The sequence below is a fragment of the Elaeis guineensis genome, chromosome 12 (assembly GCF_000442705.2).
Source record: "Elaeis guineensis isolate ETL-2024a chromosome 12, EG11, whole genome shotgun sequence".
Taxonomy (NCBI): domain Eukaryota; kingdom Viridiplantae; phylum Streptophyta; class Magnoliopsida; order Arecales; family Arecaceae; genus Elaeis; species Elaeis guineensis.
This window is the reverse complement of record NC_026004.2, coordinates 1,460,116-1,477,129: the sequence shown is the minus strand read 5'-3', so window position 1 is coordinate 1,477,129 and position 17,014 is coordinate 1,460,116. Positions and strand designations below refer to the sequence as shown.

Below are 17,014 nucleotides of genomic sequence, written 5' to 3'. Positions count from 1 at the left end.
TATCCATTCTTCAATGGTTCATATATACATGGTTTGAATTTTATGATCACCATCGTTCAAATGATTAAAATGATAGCAAAAATAATTTATCCAAAAAATCATCTTAATCGGACGTAGTTTGACATTTTGATCACTCAGTTTTTATTTAACAATTGAAATAATTATGTGCTAAATCGATCATAATAATGATGTTCGATTGAAGTAAAATTTTGATATTATGTTACAAATATCATTAAAATTATTGTTATAAATTTTTGAATCTATCGGTAATCTCTATCTATTAGATCATCATGCAGTCGTTTGTGAGCGTCGAAATCAAATTTTATTGCTCGACATAGCTAGGACTATCAGATCGAGGTAATCTTTTGTCATGTCACTCTAATGATAATTATTTAGATAATGAATGATGAAGATAGATTTTAAATTTTAAATTTATATCATATTCAGAGAAAAATATGAAAAAAATTTATATTTAGATCTATAGCAGTGGTTGAGAGATAATCACTGCTATATATCTATAGCAGCGGTTCTAAAGACCACTGCTATAGATCTATAGTAGTTGTTGCCTCAACCACTACTAAATGTCTATTGCAGCGGTTGATAATCGCTGCCATTGATCTATAGCAGAGATTTAAAAACTGCTACCATAGGTTTGAAAATTTTTCAAGGTTCGCGCCCTCTCTTCTTCATTTCACGCTTAATTCTCTCTCTTCTATCCGAACCCTACCTGTGCCCCACTGCCAGCTCACCCGCCATTGTCCCCTCCCTCTAGTGCCGTCGCCGGCTTCGACCCTCTCAGCCCCACCTCCCTCTTCTCCACCGTCGGTCCTCTCCATCATCACCGCCATCGCTGCTACTGCCGTTGCCACCGCTGCTGCACGGTAACCCTTTTTTTTTGTGGCTCCACAGGCAAGGGAGGAGCGAGGGGGTAGGGGGCGTGAGCAGAGCAGGCCAGGGGGTGGAGCGGAGGATGGAAGAGAGGGTGGGGGCCGTGGGGGGTGGGTGGCATAGGGGCACCACGGGGTGGGGTGGCATGGGGGGTGGGGCGGAGGACGGGAGTTGGGATGGGGGACGTAGGGGTGGGAGGGCGTAAGCGGAGGGGCGACGTCAGGGGTGGGGCGGAGGACTGGGGCCGTAGGGGGTGGGGGGTGCAAGCGGAGGGGCGATGCGGGGGGGTGGGGCGAAGGATGGGGACTGTAGGGGATGGGGGCCGTCGAGGTGGGGGGTGCGAGCGGAGGGCCGGCACAGCATGGGGTGGGGTGGCACGGGGGTGGGGCGAAGGACGAGGGCCACAGGGGACGGGGGCCGCAGGGGGTGGGGGCACGAGCGAAGAGGCGATGCGACATGGTGTGGGGTGGCATGGGGGGTGGGGCGGAGGACGGGGAGGGGCGGCATGGGGTGGGGTGGCACGGGGGTTGGGTGCGATGGCAATGGGTCAGGGGGCGATGGTTGGGAGGATGGGGTGTTGTAATAAAATAAATTTTATTATATTATTATCAAATAATAATTATAATAAAAATAATAATAATTAGGATCCAGATATAGATCCGGTCTGAGATCCGATCCAGGTTGACTCAGATCTGGTCCAGGATCTAGGTCGGGATCCTGGTCAAGATTCGGATCGAGATCCGGATCGAGATCTGAGTACATCTCTATATTTTTATAGAGAAATACATGATAGTGATTTAATGCATCCATTGATGTAACCTTAGACTTTCATTCAAGAGATGGTCACAAAGTCCCCAAATCAGACTCTGTGAATGGCTTTTGAATGCTCCATTTGGGCAGTTCAAAAATGCATTAATTTTTTATTGTTATTATGGCGTTCTTTGTTCTATTGTAGAAAATTCCATCGTAGTTATCTCATTTATTTTTTGGGTACATATTAGATGTGATTAAACTTACCTAGTATTGTCAAGGTCCTAGATACTTTTGTCAGGAGCGATGGTGATATCCATATTGTAGAGCCAATAGACGATGAGTTCAATATTCTGATATAAATATAAATATTTATTTATTTATATTCTATTAATATTATTGTTCAATAATATGTTATATTTGTTAATGTTCATTAACATTACAGGTCACGATGGCATCGAAACGCCATCAAACTTTCACCTCCACCCCTCGACGGGTTATGCGGAGCTCCACCTCCGCATCCACCTCTGCATTCGCATCGGCTTCGGAGACACATACTCGTCCCACCGCATCGACCTCGACTTTGGCTTCGTAGGCACATCTTTCTCCCATCGGTATATTTGAGCCTCCACTGGCAGTCACATCTCCGGCTCATACTCCACCCATCGATCTGGCTCCACTAGCATCCATGTCGCACAATCCCAATGAGAGTAGATTTTTATTGTGTCAATTATTTATTTATTTTTTATATAGTTATTGCACACTCTTATATATTCGTAATATATTTTTATTACAGATGCATCATCCAATAAGATATTTTGCGATCCTACACGCATGCCGTATGTGTGAAACTGCCAGCATCAGATCATGGTGAAGTATGATTAGGAGAGGAGGTTGGAGTATGATTAGGAGAGGAGGTCAGTAGGAGAGACCGCATGGAAGATGCATTCTTTTTTCGGAGTGCTTGTGAGGCAGTCTGATATCATTCCCGTAGTGCTCGTAGACTAGCAATTGATGGATCCCGATGTCAAGGATCGGTGTGGGAAAAAATTTGGGTAAGTGTATCTTAATTATATATATGCATATGATATGTTTACACTATGTTTGATTAGAATAATTTTGTAACTGACTTCTGATAACTTTATGCTGAGGAGGTACGACTTCCTAGCTCATGAGAGGGTTCGAGATATCTGACTGTAGAAGATTAGAGAGTTGTGCAAGAACTACAAGATCAAGCTCCATAGAGGGTGGCTAAAGCACCATAGGGATACTGAGGAGGAGCTTGTTCCTTGGATCCAGGACTGTCTCCCGAGTCAATGGGAGGAGATGGTCAGATATTGAAGGAGCCAGAACTTTCAAGTTTAATTTATAATTTATAAATTTTTTATTATACTGTTAATTGTATTTAATTTTAACTTATGGGATCTAAATACTTTTTAGATTGCATCTCATCAGAATTGAAAGAATCGACTGCTCAGGAGTACAAACACACTTTGAGCCATGAGTCTATAGCTAGTCGTGTGCATAAAGAGATAATGAATTCTAATCCTTTAGTTTACAAGTTATTGAGAAGTTATCTTTTTATGTGTTTCTAATAAGCTGATTAATTGTTATAGCTGACGAGAGAGGGGGTGATGCCCGCCCATAGCATCGTCTTTCGATCGAGTCATACGGACAAGAAGGGCAAGCCGATGAACATTGCGATCGGAAGGATTTTTATAAGTAATAACTGGAATATGATTAGTATAATTTATATTATAGCATTTCTTATAATATTTTATTTGAATTTGTAATTATAGGAGCAGTTAGATGCATTTGTGAGTGAGGGTCCAGATACCTCCAGCCCCCATGACCATTTGTCTCAGGTCTTGGGATCTGAGCACTCTGGGAGGATTTATTGCAGGTCCGGACATACACCGACGAACTACTGATCTGAGACGAGCGTCTTCTCACATGCTTCTGAGGTCGTCAGTCGGAAACATCTTGATGAGGCCTTGGTGCAGGCAGCTCAGGCTCAGGAGCGCGTATCTCAGCTACAGAGCGTCATATCCGCTATGGTGAGTTAGCTCTCCACTCATTTTGGAGCTGATTTATCAAGCATTTAGGACATGTTAGCTAGCGTTTCAGCTTTAGCCCCTCCAATTCCAGCTCCAGCTAGATCTCTAACTCCTACTCTAGTCTCTCTCGATCCTGCTTCAGCCCCTCCTAGTGGATGACGAGATATTTAGAGAAAAAGATTTTGATTTGAAAGATTTTTGATATATCTTATTTTTATTTTAAAAATATTATAATACAATTTGATCAGTAATATAATTTGAGTATTTGAGATACAATCCTGCATTATTATTCACAATTGTTGCTGTATCCGTACCAATCGCTGCCGTTGGTCCATGCCAACTGCTGCCATTGATTTATGACAGCAGTTGGACAATCGCTGCCATAATCTATGGCAGCGGTTCCATAACCACTACATAATATTGTATAGCAGTGGTTAAATAACCGCTGCTATACACTATAACAATGGTTAACTAACCGCTGCTATAGAAATGATATAATAGCGGTTATACAACCGCTACTATAGATTCTACAGCAGTGATTAACTAACCGTTGCGATAGCTTCTATAGCAGCGGTTGATAAATTATTACTATATTGCAAGCTATAGCAGTGGTTGAATAACCACTGTTATACCCAGTATATGACAGCGGTTATATCAACCGCTGCAACAACTGCTGCCACACCTACGACGACGGTGACAGTGGCAGCGGTTGTGAAACCACTACTGTAAGCTATGACAGTGATTTTTTTGGTATGACAGCGATTGTTGACTGCTGCCATAGTCTTTTTCTGTATTAGTGTATGATCATCCAAAATAAATTTGTGCTATATTGTTTTTTGATTCAGATGAGCTATGGCCCGATTAGTTCTAATATCATTTGTAGTAATACAGAAGCTCACTAAAAAAAAGACTAGCTCAAAAATATTAGTTAGGTTCTTCGATTGCATGTAAATATTCAAAATCTATTTAATATATAGTTAATATAAAATTAAACATAGGTCCACATAACTCCTTGTAGAGTTTATAACTTGAATCAGGTCATATGTCATTTAATATTGTGGTAAATCAAATGAAAAGTGACCTAATCCAACATTCTCGTTTATTTGCAAAGTCAAATCGTAGATATATGTTTTGGGCTTCCATTTTCCCCCATGCATGGTTCGAGCGAAACGATGACAATTAGCTGTCTAATAAATCTATAATTAATGAGGTGAGATGGATGAGTCATGCACTCATGCAAGTCTATGATCGACAACCGGATTGACGACAACGAAGCCTAAAATGGGTTAACACTAACGAGAAATTCTTTGTGCACCGCGCACACGGTGTGGAAGGCACGCACCACAGATGATGATCGGCTCACTTGCGTAGCACAGCGCATGAAAAAATAATTTTTTTTTTCATAAGCTCCATACTTGATCTAATTATCGTGCGTGCGTGGTGCACAAAAAATTTCTCTAACACTAACTAACAGCCCATCTTTTCAGTGACTGACGCGGCCCATTTAACAGTCCATCCATGAGGCCGATCAAAAAAAAATTTTTTTTTTCCCACCAATATTGCTTGCGCATGGGCAAATCACGCACGATGTGTAATTTTCTACACCGCAGACAGATTGCAAAGAATTGCTCCTCGCCGAAGTCTTTAGATCAGCTTAACATACAAGAAATTCTTTGTGCATCAAGAAAATCCAACGTATAATATACGATCTGATTGTCTACATAGTCATTACTTTTTAATATGTATCTAATATCTATAAATTAATTTTTTTATTTAAAAATTTTATATGATAAAAATATTTTTATTTTTTTAAAAAAATTATGACATTCGTGACATAATATAACTCAAGATGTCATAATATAGTCTAAAATATCATAATATAAGAGAAATATTTTTGTTCAACCACTTTTCAATGTATATTTAATGTTTATAAATAATTTTTTTTATTTAAAAATTTGAATAATGAAAATATTTTATTATTTAAAAAAAAATTATATCATCTTATATATATTATTGACGTAGAATATCATAATATTAATATAGAATGTTATAATCTTTTTAAAAAACATCAGCATTTTTATTATTCAAAATTTTTAAATAAAAAAAATAACCTCTTGATATTAAATATATATTAAAAAATAATAATTATATAGATCAATTGGATGAAATGATATATTTTACGTTGGATAATATTAATTAGATGTAAATAAATTTATTTTTTTATATTTTTTTATGATAAAAATATTATTTGATTTTTAATACTAAAAATAAAAGACGATGATGGAAGCCAATAAGCGCTAAGAGCATGGGAATTGGGGCATTTGGCAATGATGCAACGAGAGCTGCTTTCTATGGGAGCCCGCTTGATTGGACTAATAGATGTTGAGAAGAGACAAACACCATCAATCTCGAGAGAATAAATGGACTGACAGATGACGATGGAAAATGCAAGCAATGAACGAATGAATGGATATCAAGAATGAAAGAACAGATGGACAACGATGGAAAATAAATGTCAGAAATGAATGGATATATGGGAGTAGCAGAGTTGAGGAGAACGATGGTGGGTGAAACGAACGGGGAGACCTATAAAAGAGGGAAAAGAAGAGCGGCGAATGCATGGAGGAGGTTGAAGGGCACATTAAGATCAAAAAATTAGATAGAGGAAATAAAAGAGGAAAAGAGGTGATAATTTATTTTTAAAAATATTAAAATTAAAATTTTTTAATGAAAAATAAATATTAGAAATAAATAAATATATGGGAGGTGTTGGGTATAAAATACCCACAGCCGAAGTCCTCAGCAGAATCGGCTCCAGGAGGTTCGTCCGGACTCCTACGGGAGCCGGGCTTCGTCGCCAACGTCAACCACCGGTAAGGTTCGTCCGGACTCCTACGGGAGCCGGACTTCGCCAACAACTTCAACCGCAAGGAGACTCCGCTCGGACTCCTACAGGAGCCGGGCTCCGTCCTCAACATCAGCTACCAGTAAGCCTTGTCCGATCTCCTACGGGAGCCGGACTTCGCCTTTAACTTCAATCGCAGGAAGACTCCACCCAGACTCCTACGGGAGCCGGGCTTCATCCTCGACTCCAACGGCTGCAGACAGACTTCGTCCGGACTCCTACGGGAGCCGGACTCCGCCAACAACTTCAACCGCAAGGAGACTCCGCCCGGACTCCTACAGGAGCCGGGCTCCGTCCTCAACATCAGCTGCCAGTAAGCCTTGTCCGGTCTCCTACGGGAGCCGGACTTCGTCTTTAACTTCAATTGCAGGAAGACTCCGCCCGGACTCCTACGGGAGCCGGGCTTCATCCTCGACTCCAACGGCTGCAGACAGACTTCGTCCGGACTCCTACGGGAGTCGGACTCCGCCAACAACTTCAACCGTAAGGAGACTCCGCCCGGACTCCTACAGGAGCCGGGCTCCGTCCCCAACATCAGCTGTCGGTAAGCCTTGTCCGGTCTCCTACGGGAACCGGACTTCGCCTTAAGCTTTAATTGCAGGAAGACTCCGCCCGGACTCCTACGGGAGCCGGGCTTCGTCCTCGACTCCAACGGCTGCAGACAGACTTCGTCCGGACTCCTACGGGAGCCGGACTCCGCCAACAACTCCAACCGCAAGCAGACTCCGCCCGGACTCCTACAGGAGCCGGGCTCCGTCCGCTGCTGAACTTCGGCCGACGGATCTGCACTCCCTGGCAGGCCACAATAACGGCCACGATCCTGCTCCACTTCCTGCGGCGGATTCCGCGCAGCTCCATCACTCCCCGACAGGCCGCAGTAACGGCCGCAGCTCTGCTCCACTCCCTACGACGGATTTCGCGCAGTTCCACTACTCCCTGGCAGGCCACAATAACGGCCACGATCCTGCTCCATTTCCTGCGACGGATACCGCGCAATTCTCCCATCCGCTGGCAAGTCGTGGCAACAGACGCCGCTCCACTCCCCGCGACAGACTCCACGTGGCACTCCCCGGTGATAGCCATGGGTCCACCCCACTACTCTTCGCAGCAAACTCCACCTGACCTTGGGCAGCCCACTGCCAGACGGTTACAGATGTCGCTATCAGGTTACTGTCCCCTCCGCCTATAAAAGGGGGCTCCAGATACGTTATTCTACAAGCTCTCGTCTTTTTTATCTAAAAACTCTGCTAAATTCTCCGTTCGAGCACTCCATTCTTGTTGAGGCAGAGAACTGACTTGAGCGTCGGAGGGTCTTGCCGGAGCAACCCCACCTCCGGTTTAGACTTCCTTTGCAGGTCCCGGCGGCGACCGCGACTTCCTCGACTCCAGCTTCTCCGGCGCAAGCAGATTTTTGCACCAACAGGATTGACGCTAGAGGAAGGGCCCTGTGTCTTCGCAGCACCCTTGTTCTTAAAGGAGCGCTCAGCGAATCCACCTCCGATCGTCTCCTCCGACACCCACTCCTTGTTTTCCACCACGGGATCCGTACTTGATGCCTCCTCGCAAGGCATCCACGCGGCGGTCCACGGCCTCCGCGGCCAGATCTCAGGCTCCGACCTCCCCTCCTGTTTCTCAACCTCCTCCTCCTCCTCCGGCGGCGGCGGTCGGCGCGGAGCAGTTTGACCTGCTGGCGCAGCAGGTCAGAGGCCTCACCGAAGCTGTGCAAGCTATGCAGCAGCAGCAGCCGCAGGCATCGGTACGCCCGGTAAGGGCATCCCGGAACACCAGAATCCGACGGCGGGGCGGGCCATCTGGGCCAACCGCCCGTCCTTCTTGGGAAAATGAACCCGAGGGTAGAGAGCCCTCAATCAGACCACGACTCCACCCCTGGAAGATCCCTGCCCCTGTTCTGCCAAAGAACCCTCGAGACTCGAAGTCGAGAGGATTTCCTGGACCGGAGGCTCCAGGAGATGAACCGGGGATCGAAGAACTCCGCCATGCGCCTCCCGCTTATGGTGAGGATATTTGTACTGACCCTCCCTTCTCCCAAATGATCATGCAGGAACTGATCCCGCCAAACTTCAAGTTTTCCCAGTTCGTAAGCTACGATGGAACTTCGGACCCGGTTGATCATCTGGAGGCCTTCCGGACGATGATGCTGCTTCACGGTGCTCCTGATGTCATTCTATGCGGGCCTTCCCATCCACCTTGAAGGGAGCGGCAAGGAACTGGTACTCGGCTTTGAAATCGGGTACCATCTTTTCCTTCGATCAAATGAGCCACCAATTTGTGGCCCATTTTGTCAGCAGTCCGGCGCCCCCGGAAGGGTTCGGAGTCCCTCATCAACATCAAGCAGAGGGAGGGGAGTCCATATGGGCCTACATCAACCGCTTCAACATCGCGGCGCTGGAGGTCCGGAACTTGGACCAATCAGTCGCATGGCCGCCCTGAAAGGCGACCTTCAGAAGAATGATCTTTTGTTCTCCTGGAGAAGAAGTATCCCAGGGATTTTGCTGATTTGCTGGCTGGGCTGAAGGATACGCCCGAGCGGAAGAAGCCTTCAAAATGAAGGATGAAGAGACGGCGAGGGAGCGGCAAGCGGGAGACTCGAGTAAGCCCGCAATTAAAAAGGCCAAAGGAAGCCCGGTTGCGTTCTCGATCCCCTCCTGGGCATAAGCGCGCCCATACTCCACCCCGGGCGCGCAGGCGAGGAAGCCCGGATCGCGGGGTTCTGGCGGGTTCCCCACCAGGGAGATTCTGCAACTACGCCCCCCTCAACGCCTCAAAGGCCCAGGTGCTGATGGAGGTCAGGGAGCAGCTCCCTAGGCCGGAGAGGATGTGCACACACCCCGAGAAGCGAACCCCAACAAGTTCTGCCTCTACCACCGCGACCACGGCCACGACACAGAGGAATGCATCCAGCTCCGGGACGAGATGAGGAGCTCATTCGGCGAGATCGACTCGACAGGTTCATCCGTCGCAGGCCTGAGGGTAGAGGAGATCGCCAAGGGCCCTTCCGCAGCCTGAACCGCCAAGAAGGGAGGAGCAACCCGGGGACCGCCTCCCATCGGGACCATCGACTCCATCACCGGAGGGCCTCAAGGAGGAGCGGGCCACCCGGACCGTGGAACTCGAAAAATCTGTAAATATATCACTTACGATTTCACCTTGAATCTAAATTTCTTTCTACTTGACATACTCTTCCCATCTGGTGTGGATTTATTACGACTGGATAAGACCCCTCCAAATGCCTGAAACAAAGTTATGTTAGGAACAGGGGAGAACCCCATCCTAACATACCTGAAATGAAAGTCGACTATCTCGAAATCGGATCGGGGGAGAGGCCTTACAGTGCCTAATGTGCCCCCACAGCCATGTCAGGAACAGGAGGAGAACCTCGTCCTGACATGAGCAAAGTCAAAGGCCCGGTTCTTTTAGACCGGATGGGGGAGAGGCCTTACAGCGCCCTAATGTGCCCCACAGCCATGTCAGGAACAGGAGGAGAACCTCGTCCTGACATGAGCAAAGTCAAAGGTCCCGGTTCTTTTAGACCGGATGGGGGGAGAGGCCTTACAGTGCCCTAATGTGCCCCCACAGCCATGTCAGGAACAGGAGGAGAACCTCGTCCTGAATGAGCAAAGTCAAAGGCCCGGTTCTTTTAGACCGGATGGGGGGAGAGGCCTTACAGGCCCCTAATGTGCCCCCACAGCCATGTCAGGAACAGGAGGAGAACCTCATCCTGACATGAGCAAAGTCGAAGGCCCGGTTCTTTTAGACCGGACGGGGGAGAGGCCTTACAGCGCCCTAACGCACCCCCACAGCCAAGCCAGAAAGGGAGGAGAACCTCCCCTGGCTCGAGCAAAGTGGAAGGCCCGACTCCCACGGGAGCGGGCTCCGTCCACAACGCCAAGGAAGCTCCCCGGACTCCTACGGGAGCCGGCTCCGTCCACGATGCCAAGGAAGACTCCACCCGGACTCCTACGGGAGTCCGGGCTCCGTACACGACGTCAAGGAAGATTCCACCCTGACTCCTACGGGAGCCAGGTCCACCCACGACTTCTGCAGCAAGAGCTGATGGTTGCAAAGCCCAGCCACCCAACAAGATCGGGTGAAAGGAAAAAGCCCCTCATCGGCACCTCCTCGCTCCTATGCAACCCCGCGAAAAGCGGGGGGAAGGCCTCACTCCGAGAAGAGGAGAAAAATTAAAAAGGAAGGATGACGAACTACGACGGGAACAGATGAAGGATGAACCACACCAAAAGACCTAAAGGACTTCATCCCAACTGAAACGGAGAGTTCCTACCGAACACCTCCGGTCGCTAAAAAGACTTTCGACACCGGTTAGGAAGGACAACGACATCTCGAAATAATGCGGAGCCCGGACGGCCAAGCTCGGGCTTGCGGCCATGTACGACGAGAAAGGCGAGCTAACGCATCGACGACCAGGGCCCCCCTAACGATGTCTACATCAGACAAGTCAAACGACAAGAAAAGTTCGGCGGATGGCAATTTAGTGCAACGCGCGGACGAGGTAACACAAAAACCCTTTTCATTCCATTTCGATATACACGCTACAAAGCCCGAAGGCCAAGGAAAGAAAGGCAAAATGACAAAAAAGAAGTAAATACATGAAAAGACAGAAGATGAAAAGAGATCTAAGAGGCCCTGCTCCCTCCGACCTAGAATTATCTACTCCGTCCCTTAACCAGGACTGCCTCAGATTCTCAATTTCTTCTTCTAGCTCTCCCCTTTTCTACAGCGCATCCTGGAGTGCCCGACGAAGTCGCTGGCTCTCAGCTTCCGCCTCTCGATGCCTCTTCCTCAAGACCTCGGATTCTGCCTCCGCTCCGTGACGGCCCGCTACTCGTATGCCAGCTGGATCTTAGTTGTTGCAGCTCAGCTGTCTTTTCCCCGAGGGAGACAGAAATCCCCTCAACGGTTCCTCTTAGGGCTTGGAGCTCGTCAGAATCTCTGGGCGGAAGTAAGCTGTGCCCTACTAGCCAGCTGCCTCTGGAGACGGATGACTTCGTCGGCCGCAGCCCTGAATCTCCCTTTATATTCTTCCACCTGCCTGCACCAGCTAGCCCGATGCATGTCGTGGCTCACCTCGGCGTCCTGAAGCTGCCGCTGAAGGTCGGAGACCTTCTTCGACCACCCCTGGTCACCGTCGACCCGGGCCAAGAGCCGGGATGAATTTCCTTCTAGCTGGTCGATCTTCTCCTTCGTAGCTGATAGTTCCACCTTGAGGGCGCTGATCCTGGCGGCCTGAGCCCAAATTCGGTTGCTGGCGCTCTTCTTGCATTCCTCGAGTTCCTTTGCGAAGTCTGCCTTCCTCCGGCTATACTCCATGATCCCCTTCACGTGGAGATTCCGAAAGTGGGTGGCCTCAGCGGTGGCTTCAGAGCGACCTTCTCTCGATTTGTGGAGCTCGCCTTCCGTCTTCTTCAACTTCTTTGTCAGATGAAGGACTTCCTTCTTCAGCCGCTGGATCGTCGATTTCAGCGGGACCCCCAGGGGCAGGGGGAGCGCTTCTGCAGGGCACTGCCATCGGAAGGCAAAAGTGTCAAAGCACGACTCATTGCAGGAAGAAAAGCAGAGAGAAGGAGGGGGGGAAGGAGAAGCCGTCCGTAATAAAAATTCAACTTTATTGATTGAATGATTTTTGAAGACAAACAGAAAAGAAAAATTATGACGAAATAAAGGTACAAGATCGAGATCTCAGACCTCAGGGGCGGGGGTGGAGAACTCGGCGTCCCCGGTGCGGAGGCTACGACAGCAGTGGCGGCTGACGAGGGACCGGCCTCGTCTTCAGACTCCTCGCCTAGGAAGCTGAGGTCGAGCTCTGGGAATTTTCTGGCCACCTTCTCTTGGCAGAGCTCGAACCCCTTAATGAACGCTTCCTGGCCAAATTGGACCTTCAGGTCCCTCATCTCCGCGGAGGCCTTGAATTCCTCCACCGCAAGGGCTCTGGCCTCCGAGACCAGGATCGAGATTTGCTCGGCCAGGTTGGCGACCTTGGCCTCTGCCTTTCTCGCCGACTCCTCCAAGGTCTGCCTCTCCTCCTCCCGGGCTCGTTTCTCTCTTTCCAGGGCCTCCTGAAGGGCGACTACTTCGGCCGTCTTCGCTTGGAGGTGAGCAACCTCGGCCTGACAGCGTTCCTCCACCTGGAGGAGGTCCCTCCTCCCACGACTCATCGCCTCGATATAGGTGAGAAGCTGGTGCCCAATCTGCAAGGGCGGCCAGGGAATTAGAACAAAAACCGAGTAGCCATGTAAACGAAGGCTCGCTTACCTCAAGGAAGGACCCCAAAGAGTCCCAGGCCCACTGCTCAGGATCGGCGCGGTCGATCCTCTCAACGACGTCAGGTAGAATGCAACCGTCGATCAACCGCCTGATCAAGTCCCTATCGTTGAAGGGATTCTCCGACCCTTCTTCGGAGCAGAGGGACTCGTCCGTGGCAGTTCGACGGCTACTCGCCCTGCGGGCCACCGATTTCCTTCTTTTCCTCTCGGCTATGGGCGCCTCCGTGGAGCGGACCCCCAAAATGGGGGCCCCGATCGGCGGACTCCTCGAGGAGGCCCGGGGAGCCGTTGGCTCGGCATCCGAGGGAATGTCGATGGTCGGGGCCACCTGGACGGGTGCAGCCAGGCTCGACTCCTCCACCCTGGCCCTCTTCGTCGATCCGGAGGTCGTGGCACCCTTTCTCTTGTGGGCCCTAAGGCCCCTGGCAAGCATCCGCGCTGCTTCGGCGTCCATTCCTAAAAAAAAAGAAAAAGAAAGAGAAAGAGAAAAGGAAAGAAGAAAAAGAAGCAAACCAATCAATCAAGAGTCAAAGGTCGAAAAAAAAAAAGAGAGAGAGAAGAAAAGAAGAAAGGGAAAGAAAGAAAGAAACAGAGGAGAAAAAGAGAAGAAGAGAAGAAAGGCATGAAAAGAGAAGATAAGGTAAAAGATGAATACTCGCTGGATCCTGGGGACTCAGGCCGATGTTGAAAAGAAACTGCTCCCTCAAAAAATTGGGAAGGGAAGGAGCGAAATAAGCTAGAAGCTTCCGTGCAGCCTGAAGGTCATCCTCCCCGGCAGACAGAATCCCTCAGAGAGCCCCAAGGGGGCAGGCCCAGTCTCAGGGTCGGGCAGTGGACGAAGAGGTATTTCTCCTTCCAATTGTGGATCGAAGAAGGGGTGCCTTTCAGCAACCCCTTCTTGCCGAACTGGAGGGAGAAGTACCACCAGTCCTTCGCCGAAGGATGGCGCTTGAAGGTATAGAAGTGCCTAAACAAGGAGAGGGACGGTTGGACCTCGACTACGTGGCAGAGGGAGACAAATCCTATCAAGAACCTAAAAGAATTCGGGGCCACGGAAGCCAAGGAGATGTCTAAGAAGCGGAAGAGGGCAACAACAAAGGAAGGAAGCGGAAGCCGGAGTCCGGCACGGAATGCTTCCTGGTACAGACAAAAACGATCGGAAGGGGGAGTGCTGGCCCGGTCAGAAGGGCCAGGCAGCTTCAGGTCGTACTCCAGAGGAACTCCATACTGAACCCTTATCAGAAGGAGTTCCTCCGAGGTCAGGAAACATGGAATGGCGCCCGACACGAAAACTGGGTGGAGCCCAGCCCCAGACGCAGGTTCGTCTACAGAGCCGGGGACCTGGGGGTTTGAGGCGGAAGAGCTCCCGAAACTGCAGGGAGCAGAAGAGCCAGAAGATATTTCGAGTAGTTTCGAAGGAGGGCTCTAAAGGTCCCTAAGAAGATGGAGAGAAGGGGGGACGAGAGGCCACAGGAAACTAACTCGGAGGGATGCAAAAAAATAATGACAGAGAAGAGGTCCCTAGGCGGTGGAAAGAAGGTTGAAGGTGCTGGAACTAACATATATCGCTCTGAGGGACCGGAGGGACGAAGACAGAGACGATTTGGAAGACACCTACGGCTCGAGAAGATGCCCACTGAAACAGGGCTCTCGAAGAGAAGGCAGACACTGGTCGAAACTCTGGAATGGAATAGGGCACCTAAAGGTGGGAGGACGGATTTAAATAGACCCTGGGATCCGGTGCCATAATGATCGCGAATCCCCCCAAGCCAGTCCGCACCCGGCACGTGTCCCACTCCTCCTGGCAGGCGGCTAAAAGCGGCTGATGAATCAGCAGGGCCATTATGGTGCCGTACCTGGGCCAGTGTACCGGCGAGAATTTTGAAGGGTCGCTTCGTATCACCCCGATCCGAAAAGACTCCAGCACGCACACATTTAATGCCAAAATATCTGGGGGCGGCAGTGTGCAGGATTCGAAGGGACGGCTTCGGCTGTGCCCATCTCTCTTTGTACTTCCTTCGTTCAAAATTCAAACTCGGAAGTAGGGGGACTGGTGTTGGGTATAAAATACCCACAGCCGAAGTCCTCAGCAGAATCGATTCCAGGAGGTCCGCACGGACTCCTACGGGAGCCGAGCTTCGTCGCCAACGTCAACCGCCGGTAAGGTTCGTCCAGACTCCTACGGGAGCCGGACTCCGCCAACAATTTCAACCGCAAGTAGACTCCGCCCGGACTCCTACAGGAGCTGGGCTCCGTCCTCAACATCAGCTGCCGGTAAGCCTTGTCCGGTCTCCTACGGGAGCCAGACTTCACCTTTAACTTCAATTGCAGGAAGACTCCGCCCGGACTCCTATGGTAGCCGGGCTTCATCCTCGGCTCCAACGGCTGCAGACAGACTTCGTCTGGACTCCTACGGGAGCGGACTCCACCAACAATTTCAACCGCAAGTAGACTCCGCCCGGACTCCTACAGGAGCCGGGCTCCGTCCTCAACATCAGCTGTCGGTAAGCCTTGTCCGATCTCCTACGGGAGCCGGACTTTGCCTTTAACTTCAATTGCAGGAAGACTCCGCCCGGACTCCTACGGGAGCCGGGTCTTGTCCTCGGCTCCAACGGCTGCAGACAGACTTCGTCCGGACTCCTACGGGAGCTGGACTCCGCCAACAATTTCAACCGCAAGTAGACTCCGCCCAGACTCCTACAGGAGCCGGGCTTTGTCCTCAACATCAGCTGCCGGTAAGCCTTGTCCGGTCTCCTACGGGAGCCGAACTTCGCTTTTAACTTCAGTTGTAGGAAGACTCCGCCCGGACTCCTACGGGAGCCGGGCTTCATCCTCGATTCCAACGGCTACAGACAGACTTCGTCCGGACTCCTACGAGAGCCGGACTCCGCCTGGACTCCTACAGGAGCCGGGCTCCGTCCTCAACATCAGCTGCCGGTAAGCCTTGTCCGGTCTCCTACGGGAGCCGGACTTCACCTTTAACTTCAAATGCAGGAAGACTCCGCCCGGACTCCTACGGGAGCCGGGCTTCGTCCTCGGCTCCAACGGCTGCAGACAGACTTCGTCCGGACTCCTATGGGAGCCAGACTCCGCCAACAATTTCAACCGCAAGTAGACTCCGCCCGGACTCCTACAGGAGTCGGGCTTCGTCCTCAACATCAGCTGTCGGTAAGCCTTGTCCGGTCTCCTACGGGAGCCGGACTTCGCCTTTAACTTCAATTGCAGGAAGACTCCGCCCGGACTCCTACGGGAGTGGGGCTTCATCCTCGGCTCCAACGGCTGCAGACAGACTTCGTCCAGACTCCTACGGGAGCCGGACTCTGCCAACAATTTCAACCGCAAGTAGACTCCGCCCGGACTCCTACAGGAGCCGGGCTCCGTCCTCAACATCAGCTGCCTGTAAGCCTTGTCCGGTCTCCTACGGGAGCCGGACTTCGCCTTTAACTTCAATTGCAGGAAGACTCCGCCCGGACTCCTACGGGAGCCGGGCTTCGTCCTCGGCTCCAACGGCTGCAGACAGACTTCATCCGGACTCCTACGGGAGCCAGACTCCGCCAACAATTTCAACCGCAAGTAGACTCCACCCGGACTCCTAAAAAAGCTGGGCTCCGTCCTCAACATTAGCTGCCGGTAAGCCTTGTCCGATCTCCTACGGGAGTCGGACTTCGCCTTTAACTTCAATTGCAAGAAGACTCCGCCCGGACTCCTACGGGAGCCGGACTTCATCCTCGGCTCCAACGGCTGCAGACAGACTTCGTCCGGACTCCTACGGGAGCCGGACTCCGCCAACAACTTCAACCGCAAGTAGACTCCGCCCGAACTCCTACAGGAGTCAGGCTCCGTCCGCTGACCGAACTTCAGCCGACGGATCTGCACTCTCTGGCAGGCCACAATAACAAACACGATCCTGCTCCACTTCCTGCGGCGGATTCCGTGCAGTTCCACTATTCCCTGGCAGGCCACAATAACGGCCACGATCCTGCTCCACTTCCTGCGGTGGATTCTGCGCAGTTCCACTACTCCCTGGCAGGCCACAATAACGGCCACGATCCTGCTCCACTTCCTGTGACGGATACCGTGCGATTCTCCCATCCGCTGGCAAGTCATGACAA

At 50.3% G+C, this 17,014-nt stretch overlaps 1 protein-coding gene across 1 annotated transcript in view; it reads left to right on the top strand.

The window, feature by feature from the left end:
• The first annotated feature begins 1,203 nt into the window (after positions 1-1,203).
• Positions 1,204-17,014, top strand: part of LOC140852916 (uncharacterized) — a 34,699-nt gene continuing 18,888 nt past the window's right edge. Inside the window, exons 1-4 of the mRNA XM_073246829.1 lie at positions 1,204-1,414; positions 2,084-2,229; positions 3,438-3,503; positions 3,642-3,695. Of these exons, the coding sequence (XP_073102930.1) occupies positions 1,204-1,414; positions 2,084-2,229; positions 3,438-3,503; positions 3,642-3,695 (477 nt within the window). The remainder of the gene's footprint in view (positions 1,415-2,083; positions 2,230-3,437; positions 3,504-3,641; positions 3,696-17,014) is intronic.